This window comes from Mastigoproctus giganteus, chromosome 13 (assembly GCF_048544385.1).
Source record: "Mastigoproctus giganteus isolate SK-2022 chromosome 13, ASM4854438v1, whole genome shotgun sequence".
NCBI classification, from domain to species: domain Eukaryota; kingdom Metazoa; phylum Arthropoda; class Arachnida; order Uropygi; family Thelyphonidae; genus Mastigoproctus; species Mastigoproctus giganteus.
Genome location: NC_143587.1, coordinates 135,147,236 through 135,165,275, shown reverse-complemented (window position 1 = coordinate 135,165,275; position 18,040 = coordinate 135,147,236). Strand labels below are relative to the sequence as shown.

Here is an 18,040-nt window from a genome sequence, read left to right as displayed (position 1 = left end):
GTAAGAAAAGGTGTGGGGGGGGTACTTGCTACACAAAGTAATGAAATTTTTGGATATGGTGTACACATGGTAAGAATATACCCAGATCCTTGACATAACGGGAATGAGAGTAGCCTTGTTCAGGCGAAGTTTTTACGATTCAGGAAAATAGAAGAGTTTTTTCTGTTTTATCAACTTAAATTGCCATATTAACTTATTTTCTAGAGTAGTTTTATATTCCTAGTTACGATACTTAGTTTAAATTTTAACTTTGATAGAGATTTTGTAGGTTATTACTTAGTATCGGTAAGGGTATCCAATCCACGTGTTTTACAAAAAGCCGGCGAACGGGAAGTTTTTTTAGCTATATTTAGCCACTTTATTGACTAATTGTTATATTAAATTATTTTCTATAAGTAGCTTATAGATCCTTGGTTTATTCTGAATTGAGACAGCGAGATTTTGGAAGTTAATTAATACTTAAGTGTCCGAAAATTTACCATTTGTAACTTGCCGCCATTGTTATACAATACAACGTTATATCCTGAACTAGATAGTGTTAGCTTAACATAGTATAGTATAAAATATTATCTATTAATCAATAAAATTTATCAATCTTGTTGAACTTCATTGTCAATTAAATTGTACTTTTTAACTAAATACATATAATGACATAGATTTTACAAACGTAACATAATTAATTAAGCCGACCGGGCTAGCCGAGTGGGTAAAGTACCTGCCCGGCAACCCAAAGGTCGCGGGTTCGATTCCCGCCTCGGGCTTGGATCAAAGTACTGCAAAAACCTTTGGAGGTGCAATATGGCCACAGAAGCCGATGCGCCAACAACTACCAAATCAAAAAAAAAAAAAAAAAAAAAATAATTAATTAATACATAACTGATACGGAAGTTATATAAAGAAACTAGAAGATAATACTTGATACTGAAAAAAAATATATATAGATATATAGTGTTACAACTGCTTTGGGATACAAGCTTAGGGTTATAATTTTTGTACTGAAATTGAAATTTTATTGAATTTGAATCGAAATCATGACTCAGACCAGAGAAGCAAAGCAAAAGGCTCAAGCTAAATGGAGTGCTGTGGCTCAGGGGAGAACTGAGGGGGGGGGGAAGTTGCCCTCTGAATCACAGCCTTTTAAAATTCACTGCTTGCCTGATGTTTGTGGAGCAATCAGGTACAGGAGATGATATTGCCAAGGGGGATGTCTTTGTGTGTGTGCGCGATGTAAGGAGTGCGAGGAAATGAGGCAAAAACTCAGAGTTGTTATGGGCCTATATGAGAGCTTGAAGGACAGGGCAGATGCCTTCAAAGGATCTAAATTGACAGGCCCATCAGGCTCTCAGCTGCCCACATCAATGCTAGAGCTTGCACTTGATGATCACGCAACAGCGGCAACCCCCAAGGCAGAATGTACTGGTCCCACAGGAACTAGTAGTTGTTGGTGACTCGATTGTCAGGGAAATGGGGAACATGCTATGTAAAAAGGATAGCTGGAACGGGACTAGTGTATGTCTGCCAGGGGCAAAGGCTTATGACGTACACATTGGCACTAATGATATTAAGAGTAGGAGACTGGCAGAATTACAGAATTAGTTAATAAATACAGGTCACTGTTGAAACAAAGCCATGAATTAGGGTTGAATTTTAAAGTGTCTGCAATTCTGAAGAGACACGATAGGAGGGAGTATATGAGGAGAGCCTTTTTCATCAACTCGGCCCTGGAGAGATTGTGCAAGGCTAAGGGGGTAGAATTTTTCTCAGCCTGGTCTGTACTTGTTAACAGGAGGGACTGCTTCTACAGGGATGGGATACACTTCAATAGAAAGGGTGCAAGAATATTTGCTGATGGTATCGAGGCAGTGTTAGTTGGGTTGGAAAACTGTTAGCTTGGGGGGGGGGGGTTCAAGGACTAATAGATTAACAGTAGCCACTGGCAGAGGTTAAAGTGATTCTTGCACTGCTTCTATTGGAATGAGCAGCAGCCTGGAAAACAAGTTGCACGGTTGTTTGTTTGTTATTTGGTTTTTAAGAGCATTAGCAACTAAGGCCATATTGCTCCGGAATATACGGTGGTCAATCCCTGACCTTTCCGAATCCTCCGTATTTGGTGGTCATGGGCTCGACCCCCGGTCTAATCAAGAAGCATGTGCTATGCACTGCTGCTCCTGCCCACCTGGCTACGGAGGCGCCACTGAGGAAAGACATATGTAGGATAGATGTGCAGAAGTTTGCCTTTAGCTAGTGGGTAGTTGGTTGGTGGGACAGACTTCCATCCTTTGTTGTGGAAGGGCTGACCGGAACTTAGCTCTGGAGTCTAAACATGGGTTCACCACTTCAAGCCTTTAATAAGCAAAGTGGTGGTACTGCACTGGCTGATGAGAGTCATCTACCACCTAGCATTGCCTGGTAACACAGAGGGTGGGGGGTTATTTGGTTTTCAGGAGCATTAGCAACTAAGGCCATATTGCTCCGTGATATGCGGTGGTCATTCCCTTGACCTTTCCGCATCCTCCGTATTTGGTGGTGACGGGCTCGAACCCCGGTCTAATCAAGAAGCGTGTGCTACGCACTGCTGCTCCTTCCCACCTGGCTACGGAGGCGCCTGAGGGTGGGGGGGGGCAGCATTCCTCAATGTAGTGTGTGCACTACACCTTCAGGAACAAAATGTAATTTTGTTCTTGAATCTCTTCTTTAATTTCTTCCTCAGTCACATTCAAAAGGCCCCAACTAGATATAACATCCTCAGATGTATTTAGGTTTGCACGGAGAGTTACTTTCACTGGAATTTTAGCAAAATTTGTCATTTGTAAGTTTTTACTTTCAAAAAGTAAGTCTTCTGACTGCAGTCTCTTAACCATCTTGAGAGACCCTGCAATACTTTCAAAGTGTTTTTGGATTAGAAAGGGGGATAGCTTACTAAGAGGCTGTTCTTTACTAAGAGTGAGTGCATCATTAAAAATGTAGGAAAGTCTGTTACTGCAGAATTGGTTTTTAACCTCTTTGGTTGCGATGAGTCATTGTCATTATCTATCTCTAGCCAACAGTTTGTTGGTTCTAAAGAGGGAAACATATTGTGTTCCATATTGGCTCTTTTTAGCCCTTGGCAGATGAACTTTTCTGCCAAGGTTCCCGTCACGGGGAGGCAGGAGCAGTGCTTGGTGTGACCAAGCAAAATTAGTAGGAGTTAGTCTATAAAATATGAAAAATAAAGAAAGGTTACTTTCCTTCCTTGCTCTCTACCATTACTTTTGATACAAGAGATGCTATTAAATAAAAAGATTTCTTAAGGAGAGGAACATAAAAGAGAATTAGAATTCACTTTTTGTAAATTCACAGAGAAAGCTCAGAAAAATCACTCAGTCACAATCGCTTGGCACCTGGGGCCTTTCAAGAAGTTCAATTTATTTTTTTCAGATATGGTCTCCATACTTGACGTATTCCAAATGTGATCTTACAATTGCCTTATACATTGGGATTATGACTTCCTTATCTCTACAAGATAGCATTTGATAAATCATTGATAGGACACTAGAGATTTTCCTGCTGTCTGTTCACACTATTCAGAAAACTTCATATCTGCTTGTATTGTAACTCCCAAATTCCTTTCTTCCTCTTCCACTGTTTTTAATTCAGCTCCACCAAGTGTATAGTTTATTTGTGGATTGCTATTCCCCAAGTGCATTTAGCAGTATTAAAACATAGCTGCCACTTCTCTGACCAACACTGAAGTCCATTCAAGTCATCCTGAAGCAGTGCTGTTTGGCACTGATCTTCAACGACATTGCTAATCTTTACGTCATCTGCAAATTTTTAAATCACACTTTGTATCCCTTTGTCAATGTAATTTACAAAAATGAGAAACAACTGTGGTTCGAGAACTGATCCTCGAGGGGCCCACTGCTGACATTACACCAATCTGAAGAATATCAGTTAATCACAACCCTCTGTGGCAAACATAAAGAAAGCCAACACAAGAACCATGGGAAACTTTTAGCGGTCAAACACGTTTCCCGATACTGCAGCTTCTCCCTGAATTCTCAGTAAACAGATGGTGTGTGTTATTGGTAGTTGCAGTAGAAGTTGATAACCATGTATTGATTAGCTTTTTCTCATTAATAAAGGCAGATTATTGGAGTTTATGAGTGTAATGCCTTCGTGGCTGAAATTAAGTAAATTTCAGCCCACTCATGAACTCTGATAATCTGCTTTTAATAATAAGAAAAAACTAATTAATACATCTTTATCGACTTCTACTGCCACTACTGATAACACGCACCAGCTGTCTACCGTGAATGCAAGAAGAAGCTGCAGTACCGGGAAACGCTTTTTGACTGGTAAAAGTTTCCCATGGTTCTTGTGTTGGCTTTCTTTACCTTAGCCCCCCTTCTGCCTTGCAGCCACCCAGCAATATATTTTAGAATCTTACCAGTAATCCCAACCTGTTCAAGCTTACACAGCAACTTCTCATGAAGGACCGGCCAAATGCTTTGCTAAAATTCAAATAAACTATGTTGAAATTGTTCCCTAAATCCAACTCACGAGTACCTGTGTCAAAATAGCCTACATTAAGCATGATTTATCCATAACATAGCTATCATATATGTCCTTTAGAATGCCTGTTCCTGGATTGCATTTTTAGAACTGCTTTTATGTATTGGCGATACATTGGGAGCCTTTATTCTCAAAAGTTTTACTAATAAACAATCATCTGTAATTACGACATCACTAATTTAATGACTCACCCTCACTCGCACAGCCTCTTCTCAGTATAAAGGGTCTTTTGTCAGTAAAGACAGATGTAAAATACCTATTCAATTCATCCCTAACATCAGCTGGGTTGTCTAAGGCTTTCCTACACCCAGTGCACAAGGGTCCAATCTGATTTGCTTTTTCATTCCTTGTATTTACATACATGAAAAATTCCTTGTCCCCATTCTTTGCTCTCTTAGCCAATGCTTTCTCTTATGCAGCCTTGGCCTCCATGAACTTATTTGTGGTACTATTACAGATCAACTTTTACCTGTTGTAGGCTTCAGTACTTTTCATTGTAACTGTCCCATGCTATCTTTTTCTGCTCTAAGGTAGAGGCAACGGCACGTGTGCTGGTAGTAGGATTATTCTGGACGGCAGTCATTCATTTCGTCATCCTCCTCTTGTAATATATTTTTTAAAGGTATGTATGCCTTCATGGCTTCTGTGATTTTTAATTTAAAAGTATGCCATAATTCAAATATATTTGCCATCCCTCGGCAATCCAACCAGTTTACATATGCCATATAGTGCCTTAAACTGTCAAAGTCCTCCCTTCTGAAGTTAAAACCTGAGACTTTACCTTTAACTACTGCAACATCTTTCTTTATCTTCCAGTTGACGATTGCCTGATCACTTCTTGACAATGGTTCCTGTACTTTAAGCACTGTGATGTCATCTGAGAATCTTTTGTAATGATGAGGTCAAGAACATTCTTGCCCCTGCTACTTCCTCTAACATGCTGGTACAAATAATAATCATCTAGTTTACTTAAAAAGTTTTTCCCCCCATTGTGAGTTTCCCTCCCACTTATTACAATCAATCTGGGGAAGATTAAAGTCACCCATAATAAGACATTCACACTTGCTTGCCCATTCCATCTACATGTAAAGGCTCTTGTCATACACTTCAAAATGTTCTGGTCTGTAGATTACTCCCACTCTCATTATGCTTTTGCTTCCTAATAACTCACACAACACAGATTCTGTGCTGGCAGACATAACTCCAGACTCAGCAAAAGCTCTTTTCATGCTCAGGCTGCTTTTGATAAGAAGCATGACCCCTCCACCTCTTCTATCTTCCCTAAATATATCATACATACTGCAGCAAAGCTTGTCATCACCAATTTCCGGATGGCACTATGTTTCTGTTAGCTCTATTATATCAGCATGATGGTAGTTACATTAATTAATTACTCATCTCTTAGTCTCTCCAATCTCTGTCTCATAGATATTCTGTTTCTGCTGTCTGCCTTTTCTATAGGTACTTCTATGGGCACTGTTATTCTGAATTGGCTTCTATAATATCCATTCCTCTCTCTGAAGCCAGTTTGAGTATGGGCCTCAACTAATCAACTTTTCTTCTTACTCGTTTATCCCTTCAATTTTAGTTTTTTGGAACAATCTCCTTTTGCACATATTTTCTGAAAATTACAATGTATAGAAATTCAAGTCTAATGTCAACAAGTATCTTCTTTCATCTCCTCACCCTTCAACCCATGCATGGTACTTTATATTATAGGTTCTAATACCTTTTGTGTTTGATGTTTTCATTAAAAAAAAATTCATTTATTTGTTAATTCCATAAAAAAAAAGACAGAAAAGTGAAATAACCTTTTGCCACGAAAATTTAATAATAATAGAAACCATATTCAACTTTTCACAGGTAAAATGGTTTTGGTCAGAACTGGAAGCTCACATATTGTATGTAAATTTTTGACCAACTGCCCAAGAGAAATTTAGTTCCTTCTTGAGAGTATGGTGCGTTTGGTGCTTGTTGCTCATTTGGAAGGATCTCAAGTTTTGAATTCTGTTGCAGACCAGAAGAAATTTTAACAGCTGTTCATATGGGACTGTAGATAGCCAAATCCCCCTTCCCCACCAATGAGCTATTCAGGCTTTTGAGCATGTATAACTTGTCAATCAACAATAAGTACACTGGAACAATATGGTCTCTGATACTAATCTGCCATAATAACAACAACTATGGCAAAAAAATTTAGAAAACTTATAATTCTGGGGTTCCCCTTGGGCTACAACAACTTAGTTATATCAGTGCACCAAAAAATAGGGCCTACTTTCAGATGCAATACAGCTCCAGAAGGAGTTTTATATATCTCACTGAATTTTTTTTTACCAATGGCTCATGAGAACAGGGCACTTCATGTATAGGAATAAAAGTTGAAAATTTGAGAGTGTACAGTGTGTAAATCTATTGTTGCTAACAAGTGTGATGTGTCTCATATAATGTGTGCTGTTCAATGATATGACTAAGTTGCCACTAATGTGTGCTGCTGCAGAAACAAAAACGCAAAAAAACAAAAAAGCAGAGCAAGACAATTGTTGACCAACAGATAAAGGGAAACAAATTTTCACACATTATGTGATTAATTTTAATCCTTGCATATGAGATTCCATTCTTATAGGAATGGAATCCTTTATTCCACACTCCACTTTAAAATCTCGTCCGTTATCTAAACGTTGGTTTTCCAATAAATGTGCTAAGGCTGTTCAAGAGAAGAACATGCATATCGTAATTGGCTTGTTTCCAATTCTTCAGTTTCATTTTCTGCTTACATAAAAGCTCGCAACAATTGTTAAGCAGTTATTAATCAGCCCAAACTAAATTTTAAACAGACTAAGAGTAGAAAACTTGCTTCTTGCCCTAACGGTAGCTGAGCATTCTAGTCTCTTGCCTATTGGCTGCAACTTTTGCCCATCTCTGCTCCCACCTCAGTCAAAACCAGACGGTTCTGTTGTCACTTCAGCCAAGGATAAAGCTGACCTGCTAGTATCCCATTTTTCTTCCAACTCATGTACTAATGATCTTGATAAACACCTCCCACAATTCTCACACACCATTAAATGCCTCTTGTGGTCTTCCGTCAAAATGATGTCAGAAGGATTTTGACGAACCTTGATGCTCAGAAAGCTCCAGGTCCTGATAGTATTTCTCCACTTGTTCTCAAAACCTGTGCTCCTGAACTTACTCCTGTTCTTCGCCGCTTTTTTTTTTTTTTTTTAATTTCTTATTCCAAAGGTGTTTTTCCTTCTGCTTGGAAATTTGCGCTCATATCCAACCAGTTCCTAAAAAGGGTGACAACTCCCTCTCATCCAATTATCATCCCATTGCAATTACTTCTATTCTTTCTAAAGTAATGGAGAAATCAATTAACCGCCAACTCTAAAACTACCTAGAAACCTTCCATCTGATCAACGCTCGCCAGCATGGATTCCATCAGTGTCGATCCACTGGTGATAATCTGGCTTACGTTACTCATTTAGGGGAAAATTCAATGGAAAAGTTCAGTGAAACACAAGCAATTGCTCTTGACATCAAAAAGGCTTTCAATCGTGTTTGGCATAACGGTCTTCTAAATAAGCTTCCATTTTATGGTTTCCCAACTGTTTTTTGTAATTGGTTACCCAGTTTTCTTTCTGATCGCTCACTGAGGGTGATGGTAGATGGCTCTCTTGTCTTCTAACTTCTCCACTAATTCTGGTGTTCCCCAAGGTTCAGTTCTTTCCCCCACTCTTTTCCTCTTGTATATTAATGACCTTCTTCCATTGACTGGAACTCCTATCCATAGTTTTGCCAATGATAGTACATTGCATTCCACTTTCCATTTTGAGAAACCTTGCCCTACTCAATTAGCTTCAATTTATCGAATATCCGCTACCAATTCCTTAAATGCCTATCTCCAGGTAATTCTCCAGTGGAGCAAAGACAACTTAGTTGATTTCAATCCTTCTAAAACTCAGTCTTGTCTTATATCTCACAAAAAGGATTCTTCTGCTCCTATGCTCATCTTTGGTGACACTCCGATAAAACGATATATCTCTTTTGGAGATTACCCTGACTTCTAATCTCTCTTGGCACAAGCACATTACAAACATTGCTTCCTCTGCATCTAAAAAACTTTGTTTTCTCTTTTGCTCTCATGATTACTTTTCTTCCAAACAGCAGCTGTTCACTCTGTACAAATCACAAATTCGCCCTACCATGGAATATTGTTCCCACATTTGGAGCAGTGTCCCCAAAACCTCTCTCAGGCATCTAGATTCCATTCAGAAGAGAGCAGTTAGGTTAATTAATGACTCCTCTCTAACAGAGTCTCTCCACTCGCTGTCTCAGAGATGTACTGTTTCTGCTGCATGCCTTTTCTACAGATACTTCTATGAGCACTGTTCTTCTGAATTGGCTTCTATTATTCCTACTCTCTCTTTCAAAATAATCCAAATATGTGCTGCCACCAGCCAACATCCAACACACAGAACCAACTTTTCATCTTTCTCATTTATTCATTCAATTGCCGCTTTCTGGAACAACCTTCCTTCTTGCGTATTTCTTGAAAATTACAGTCTACAGAAGTTTAAGTCTAATGTCAACAAATATGTTCTTTCATCTTCTCAACCTTCAACCCAAGCACAGTACTAAGTACTATAGGTTCTGACACCTCTCGTGTTTGAGGTTTTCATAAAAAAAAAAAAATAAATAAATAAATATAAAAAATAACTCTGAGTTTTTTGTCAAAATATGCAGTGTAGCATGAAACCAAATTTCATTATGTAAACCTGGCTCTAACCAGAAGGAGAATGAACTCTGTTGGTAGAATAAAATTCAGTTTGGACTGGTGGTTTATTTTTTTATACAAAGTATTGAGAGTTGCAGAAACTTTGCATGCAGTATGATAGGGAAGTTCACTGCATAAGCTCATTTGTTACAGATGCTAGAGAGAGAAGAATGAGTTTATCTTCCATCAGATAAATTTCAGTTTTCTCACATTAATGTATGTATGGAGTACTTCAAAAAATGACATGAAATGTTATTTAATATTCAATAAATATGAATAAGCAGATCAGTGAATAAAATTACATGAAAAATTGATTGACTGTCAATAAATTGTAACTGAGAGAGAAGTAGGTAGCAATGACAGCAACTGAAACTCTCTCCAACAGCATGTGGCAGGAAACAAAGTTGACAAGGCATGTAATGGTACCACATTTTCTGATTTTATTTTATAGCTATTTGATATAAATTAAATACCAAAGCACAACTGCCTGTTAATATTTTTTAAAAGGGCAGCTGCATTTATAAAAAGAATTTACAACCGTCAAATGATTATTAAAGCTGATTATACATATGTGTTCAGCTACTTACCTGGACCAATTTGAGAACAACCATTTCATTATATATTCGACTGTTTTCTTTTCCCTGTTGAGTACCCCTCTGTCTTTCATATCCTGCTTCATTAAAATATGGCTCTGAGACCAAAATTAATCCTGCAATATAAAATATTCATTTAAATTGATTAAACACTTAAAATTTACTACGCTTAAAAGAAAAATGAGAGTAGGAGTTTGTTATATGCCTAATGACTCTCCTGTATCACTGGAGAGACCAAATCACTGGTATCTGTACCATTAGAGAGATACAGTTTAGTTGTTCCAGTGACATGGGTTAGTCTCCCATGGTCAGTTTTAGAACTCCTCCCAAACCCAAAAACACATAGACTTGAAGCATTTTGATATTGAAACACAAGATGTAGCCAGTTTTATTTAATTGTTCAGACTGTTTATCTAATTGTACCAGTTCTACTTTGCATACCAATAAACTAATAAATATATATTTATTGTGGAAAAGAGTCTTAATTTAAATCTTAGTAGTACTTCACATGATATCCTTCTTGATTTTAATTAATTTTTATGCTTTTTTTTTTTCATAGTGTGGCTAAGTTAGCTGATCATGGGCAAAGTTGCACGATCCCACTTCCCTGGAAACCTTGAAATTCTTTTATCCACAGTGTATTGTTCTGTATGTGGTGTTGAATCCAGAGCATTTGCACCAGGGAAGAATATAAACTTTGGGGGGTACATGTAGTATATTTTTTATTATTTGCAACATATGTATATATTACAAACAAATCTGTATATTTATGCATAATATGCATAAATGTAAATATACAGATTATGCATATTTATGAATGTTATAATAAGAGAATATGAGAAAACAAAAGGAAATATTTATTATTTAACATCTAAATACTAATAGTCATTTCACAAAAACTGCATTATTGACAATAATCACAGTTTAATAATATGAAAATCACTGATTAAAATTTGCAGGAAAAAAAAAAAAAAAAAAATTATAATCAAACATGCAAGCACTGTATTGTAATAATCTTTTTCTTCTTTGCATGCATATCACTTAATTTATTAATCTTTCCAATAACTCATTCAGGCCCTCTAAGCTTATCTTCATGCAATCTTTCAATATTACAGTACAAATGCATATACAGGGTGACTCAAAATATTGGTACGAACGTTTAGGGGAGGTAGGTAACATCTAAAGGAATGTGAATCGCATAGGAACCCATAACCAGAAACGACACGGGAAAATAGTAGCAGAGGCACAAGAAGCAGCAATGACACAAGACAGTAATTAGGGGCAAACATTTATTTCACATAATATTAACAATGGAGTACGAGATGGATGCATTTCATGATGTTACAACATCATGAAATGCATGCTCGAAGGTTCCACCACGAGACGCGATGCATGCGTGACACCGACGCAGCATGGATTGGCGGACACGGTCAAACACACCTGGAGTTTCTTTGACAGTAGCAGCAGTGCAGACGAGATCCATTTCCGTCTCCACAGGCGATTCATACACGATAGATTTGAGGGCACCCCCACAGAAAGAAATCAAGGCATGATAAATCAGGTGAGTGTGGGGGCCAGGCAATGGGTCCGCCACAGCCAATCCATCGACGCCCAAAACACCTGTTCAAATGGTCACAAACACACCTTCCATAATGGGCAGGCGCCCCGTCATGTTGAAACCAAATGTTGCGTCTAACATTTGCTGGAACATCATCGAGTAACCCTGGTAGAAATTGTTCAAGAAAGATCCGATATTTAGTGGAGTTCATGCGGGATGGTAACAGGTATGGGCCGACCATACCTGCCCACACATTTATTGCGAAACGACGTTGTGCAGCATGGGGGCACACACTATGTGGGCTGTCGTGATCCCACACATGAGCATTGTGCTGATTGAATAAGCCTTCCCGAGTGAAATAAGCCTCATCCGTGAACAAAACATAGGCTGGAAAATTCAAGTCTTGAACACTTTCTTGGAGAAACCACTGTGCAAAAGCCACACGTACAAGATGATCTTGGGGGAGCAGTAATTGAACCCTTTGGAGATGAAAGGGGTGTAAGGAATCGTCGTGCCAGACACGCTGTACACTGCAACGAGACACTCCTAAGGTAGAGGCAACGGCACGTGTGCTGGTAGTAGGATTATTCTGGACGGCATTCAACACACTTTCTTCCATGGTGGGAGTTTGCGTCGAATGTGGTCTGCCCGCACTACTCCTGTTACCTCTAAATGACCCATAATCGCACAAATTTTGATGCACACGTGCAAACAAATGGTAGTCCGGTACATGTCTGTCTGGGAAGCGTTCTCCATAAATTCGTTGAGCGGCTCGTCCACTCACCACTGCTAATCCATACACTAGGTGCATGTCTGCCAGCTCACAGTTCGTATATCGATGCATGCTCTTCGTGTGGCGACTACTGCCTGAATAAGTAAACCAGAAATTTTCCCTCTCGCAAACTGATGAACAGCACTGTCTCCGACTTACGGTGGACGTTTCCGGTTATGGGTTCCTATGCGATTCACATTCCTTTAGATGTTACCTACCTCCTCTAAACGTTTGTACCAATATTTTTGAGACACCCTGTATAATAAAAAGGATATAAAATGTATTGTTTATAGGCTGCAACCAAACCATCTTGTTTGTGGTATACAAAGGAAGAATTAGCCACAAGTAGACCCTTGCTGTGAAAAAAAAAAACAAATAAAGGGAATGTGAAAACTATAAAGCGAAACTGTTGATGATTGAATTAGTGGCTGCAGACTCAGCTCACAGCTGTAGGACACATTATAATTACAATAGTATCTATCAGGAACCAATTCAAGCGAATCTATTCGTGGCCTGCAATCTTGTTTGCAATATACAAACAAAGAATTAGTCACAAGTAAACCGTTTGTGTGAAAATAAAGGGAACCTGAAAACAATAAAATGAAAATGTGGACACTTGAAATAGTGGCTTTTAGTTACAATTTGTTTAGCCAGAAATATTGCCCATTAAATTATTTTGAAAATTTCATGTCTTTTGGATTTTAGTGATTTATTTTTGCCGTGTACCACATAACAAGTACATTAGTTCATGTGATTTTTCGTGTTGCTTATTTGACATAAATTTATTGAATTCGTGTTTTATAAAATAAAAATTACTATTTTTCACTGGGAAGGAATTTTATTCCACCGGGGGTGAAACTCACCCCTGGTCACTCCCCTGGATTCAACACTACCTGTATGACCTACATGTTTTTAAGTGGCCTGTACCTTTCAAATTTTGAATTGAAAATGTGAATATAGAAGTGTTATCTTAATGACTAATCAGAGACTATGGTGCTTTGTAATATAATGTTACAGTTTATAACTTTATTTGAAGATTAAATGCGCAAGGCATAACATGATATGGGTTTAAATTAACTATATAATATTGGTGTAGATACACCATAGTTTACTCATAAATTAAACTATGTGCATAGTTTAATTTATGAGTACCCCTCTTAACACCCTGTTTCGTGTGAAGGCATTGTTTTTAATTGTATCTCATATTGTGGCTACCTTCAAAAATGAGATACCATGTATTGCCCTACTTCGAATAAGTAACGCTTTTCTAGTAGAGAAGACTAATGTTATTTATTCTTTGGATGGTGGTATCCACTGAGAATAAATAACTGTAGTCTTCTCTACTAGAGACGCATTACTTATTCAAAGTAGTGAAATATCTGGTATCTCATTGTGAAGGTAGCCACAATATGAGATACAATTAAAAATGATGCTTTCACACTATGTACATCATTTATGGGTAAACTATGGTGTATCTACACTGATATTATACAGTTTATAACTGTACATTATAAACTGTAACACTATCTGCAACTATCACTCTACCAGTGATTTTCATCCAGTGAGACTGGGTAACTACAGCTGTGACTGAAAAGGCCTTTGAGAATTGTTCCAGTCTCTGATGGGATTAGAACCCAGACATCTTGAAATAAGCAACATGTGGCAGAAGTTCTGTGAACAGCTGCTGTCAGTTGTATGACAGAACTTGTCATACCATGTCACAGAACAAAGTATAATACTATAGCAGTTCTCGGTAACATGATATTCTGAACAAACTGTGCATATGACATTTTAATATTATTGACAGTTTGTTGGGATTTTCATCCAGTGATTTCAAAAAAACTGAAAATATGGAAAATAAATAGAAATACAATTTCAAGGAAAACTTAATGCTGTTCTTAGCATTTAAAGATTTACATTAAAGCCAATAAAAAAAAAAAAAAAAAATATATATATATATATATATATATATATATACATAAATGCATAGGTCCATGGGGGAAGGTCAGCTCTGCCCCTTTCCTCATGGGAAGGGCAGGTCTGTCTTTAACCCTAGAGGGGCTAGAGGGCATGTGATATCATCTTTACATTCCCTATTGATTTTAATGAAACTCTCTCAACTGCTTTGCTCAAATGGGCACTACTAAAATGAGAAATTGCCTTTGAATTTTTTTTTTTTTTTGAACATACATGGTGGCAATAAATTTACTAAACTGGTGCAATAAAAAGAACACAAAAGTGGAGGTCAAAAATGGTTTTATTTTTATTCAAAGTAATCACCACATTATTTAATGCACTTATTACAACCATTCTAAAAGTTTCTGAAAAGAGTCAGTGAAGGCATCTAAAGAAATGATATTCAGTTCGGTGGTTACATTTTTTTTTGGCCTCAACTTCTTGAAATCTCTTTCCTTTTTAGGGCAGTTTTCACGTTGGGAAAGAGGAAGAAGTCGGCTGGTGCTAGATCTGGAGAGCAGGTATACGGTTGATCTGTACAATGCCATGTTTCATCAGAAATATCTGGAATGGGCAGGGGCATTGTTGTACAAGAACTAGCTGCCTTTCTCTCAAAATTGTGGCCTCACCTGTACACAGGATGCAGCATTGATTCTCTCCCATTCAGGTACAAATTCTTTGTGAATCACACCCTGTTTATTGAAAAACATGATCAGCATTGTCTTGATCCTGGACATCTGTAAACAAGACTTTTGGGGCGTTGGTGATGATATTGAAGTCTATTGCATGCTCTGGTGCTTCATCTCTGGGTCGCACCAAAACACCCAATATTCATCTTTAGTGACAATTCAGTTGAGGAAATTAGGATTGTCTTTACAAGGCTGGATGAAGTCTTTGCATGACATTCTTTGTTGCTTCTGTTCATCTGTGAAGCAAAAATTTTGTACAAACCTTCATGCAGATTTTGATGAAATCTTACCACAATTTCCTGAACTTTTGCAACTCTGTCGTCAGTGAGAGGTTGATGGAGGACCACTTCTTAAGTCATCAAGAACATTTTCATGTTCGATTTCTGAACCACTTATACCATTCAAACAAACTTGTATGACTTAAAATTTCATAACCATAAACAGTTTTTAACATTTCATATGTTTCTTTTGCAGATTTTTCCAGTTTAAAGCAAAATTTGATGTTTGTTCATTGTTCCACTGCAAAATCGTGCTATGGAATGTTAATGCTAATAACGAAAGCGGCTGTTACTTGCAACCTGCCAGCGTACTGGACAATCTCTTTACCATTTGTTGGAGGAAGTCTGAATTACAACATACCACTTCTGCAGGGCCAGACGAAGATATTTCCACGCCCCAGGCAGAAATATTTTTCGGTACCCTTTACTAAGGATATAGATATTTTTTGCCTCATTGTTCTTCTGTTTTTGGTACCCCTTAAAGAATGGTGCCCCGAGTAAAGGCACTGATAACCCATGCCTTAATCTGGCACTACACTTCTATTTATTTTAAAATTTGTTAAACATCCAGGAACTTTATTGCCGCACATTGTAATGCCCTCAAACCCCTCAAACAAGCTTTATGGATGTGCCACTACCTGAAAAAAGGTGTGGATAGCCTCACAAAATGTGTTCAATCAACCATAAAGAGGGCAGTTAGTGCCACACACATCATATGTGGAGAACACCATAGTGCAAGTCAAAGAGACCATGGAAACATTCATTGGACTCATGGTCTCCAATGCAAAATGGCATTTAGAGTGGTATCATTCTGATGTTCAGGGAACTCTAGAACAATGGCATAAGGTACTATGGAGTGGTGAATCTTGCTACATAATGTTTCCTTCTGATGGATGTGTCTGGGTGCAGAGACTCCCTGGAAAGTGCTTCTTGTTGGAGTATGTTGTTTCAATTATGAAGTTTGGTAGAAGGAGTCTAATGGTATGTGGCTGTTTCAGCTGGTTTGGACTCAGTCTGTTAGTGAAGACAAAAGATCCATACTCTACTTAGACATTTGACAATTATGTGCTATTACACTGTGGCAGTATTATGGAAATGGGCCCTGTTATTATCAGCATGGCAGTGCTCCAAAAGTCATCCTCCATGGCAGTCCTTTGAAAAGTTGGACTTGCAAGCAGCTCAGAGCCCAGCTCTGGCAGCTGCTTTGCAAGAGGAATGGAGGTGAATTCTGGCCGACACCTACTGAAAGTTGATAGAAAATATAGCCAAAAGAAGGATGATTAGGTTTCTGAATTAAAGACTTTATTGCAACTACCTAATACTGTACATATCCAAATACTTTTGGTCATAAAATGTATAAATAAACGTATATAAAATAATATACTATAAGCTAAAAAAACCTATCATATTTTCGCTGTCAAAATTCTCTTTGGCTTCTTAATAATTCTGACTTTTTTTTAATAATTTTACAGAAATGAATTATATGTGTTTATAGAATGTCATCATCTCATTCCCTATTGATTTAAATGAGTTTTCTTAACCACTCTGCTCAAATGGACACAACTGAAATGAGAAACTAACCTTGCTCTTTTACCCGACTGATTTTATTGTAGCAGAGTTTTATCTATTATAAGTGATAAACAATTACTACTCAAAGTTAAGTAATGTTGTGTTACATGAAATTTCATTCAATTTAACTTTAAAGCAAGGGTGGGAGGGATCATTTCTTGACCTGTAATTGGAAAATAAAGTAAAATTATAATAAAATCAACCTGATTCTCCCACAATAAAATTTTTCTATCAATGATTTTTTTTATATGATTGACTTGTTTTAGTATTTACCTTGTATTGAAACAATAACTTGTAGCAAACTGGACGTACTTGAGGACCATACTTCTGTGCCCTGAAATATTTAGAATAATATATTAAGTCAATTAGCAGACATGGTTTTGAACAAATTCTAATAACATCTATATATAAATTCGATTATCATCAACATTTATATACAAACCCAGCCTGCTATTATCAGCTCATGTTTATATATCGTATGTAAGATTTGTAGAATATGTGGTAATATATATCACATAAAATCAAAGTAACATGAGTTGACCATGGTACAGTAGTTAGTGTGCATAACCACAAGAAATTAAGATCCAGCCTAGAGTCCTGCATTGGGCTGGGTCTTCAGAAATTTTGCGGTTCATGTGTCGGGTGCAGTTCCAGTTTTTGAATGTAAAGAATTTAATAGCAAAATTTGAATGTAAAGAATAATAGCAAAAATTAATATATTAAAAGTAACTTTTTATTAGTTTTTTCTAAGTAGTATCATTTACTAAATTATGAGGTGTGTATTGTGTTTTTTTTGTTTGTTTGTGGTTTTAATTATACATGTTACTCCAACACTGATATCTTCATGAATTCTGTACATCTGAAAAGATACGATTAGTTTTTGAGATTTAAAATTATTTTTTTAACTCTCACCTTAATATCACTTTGCCACATGTGAAAATAAGACGAAAATACTAGACTCATTGACATCCTTTTTTGATTTCTGAATTATCTCCAATTATGATGGTTGGTTAGTGTAGAGTTTTAGATGCATCAGCAACTTAGTCCATATTGCACCAATTTGTGTGACTGATTTTCTGTGTGCTGGACAAAAAAAACCCAAGTTTATGTGAATAAAGACTGACTAACTTGGATATGTTGTGAAAAGATCCACAGAAATTACTCTTATTAATGATGAGATTCAAATTCAGGTCTTTTCCACTGGGTGTGGGGAGGACTGTTATTATACCAACTGTGCTACCCACAAGGGCTCCGAATATGATTTTATTGTTGTTATTATTATGCTGTTGTATTATATTGC

At 37.3% G+C, this 18,040-nt stretch overlaps 1 protein-coding gene across 1 annotated transcript in view; it reads right to left on the bottom strand.

Moving 5' to 3' along the window:
* Positions 1-18,040, bottom strand: part of LOC150076458 ((E3-independent) E2 ubiquitin-conjugating enzyme UBE2O) — a 758,089-nt gene that overhangs the window by 68,105 nt on the left and 671,944 nt on the right. Inside the window, exons 19-20 of the mRNA XM_090387793.1 lie at positions 17,014-17,074; positions 9,913-10,034 (exon numbers count right to left, since the gene is read on the bottom strand). Of these exons, the coding sequence (XP_090243919.1) occupies positions 9,913-10,034; positions 17,014-17,074 (183 nt within the window). The remainder of the gene's footprint in view (positions 1-9,912; positions 10,035-17,013; positions 17,075-18,040) is intronic.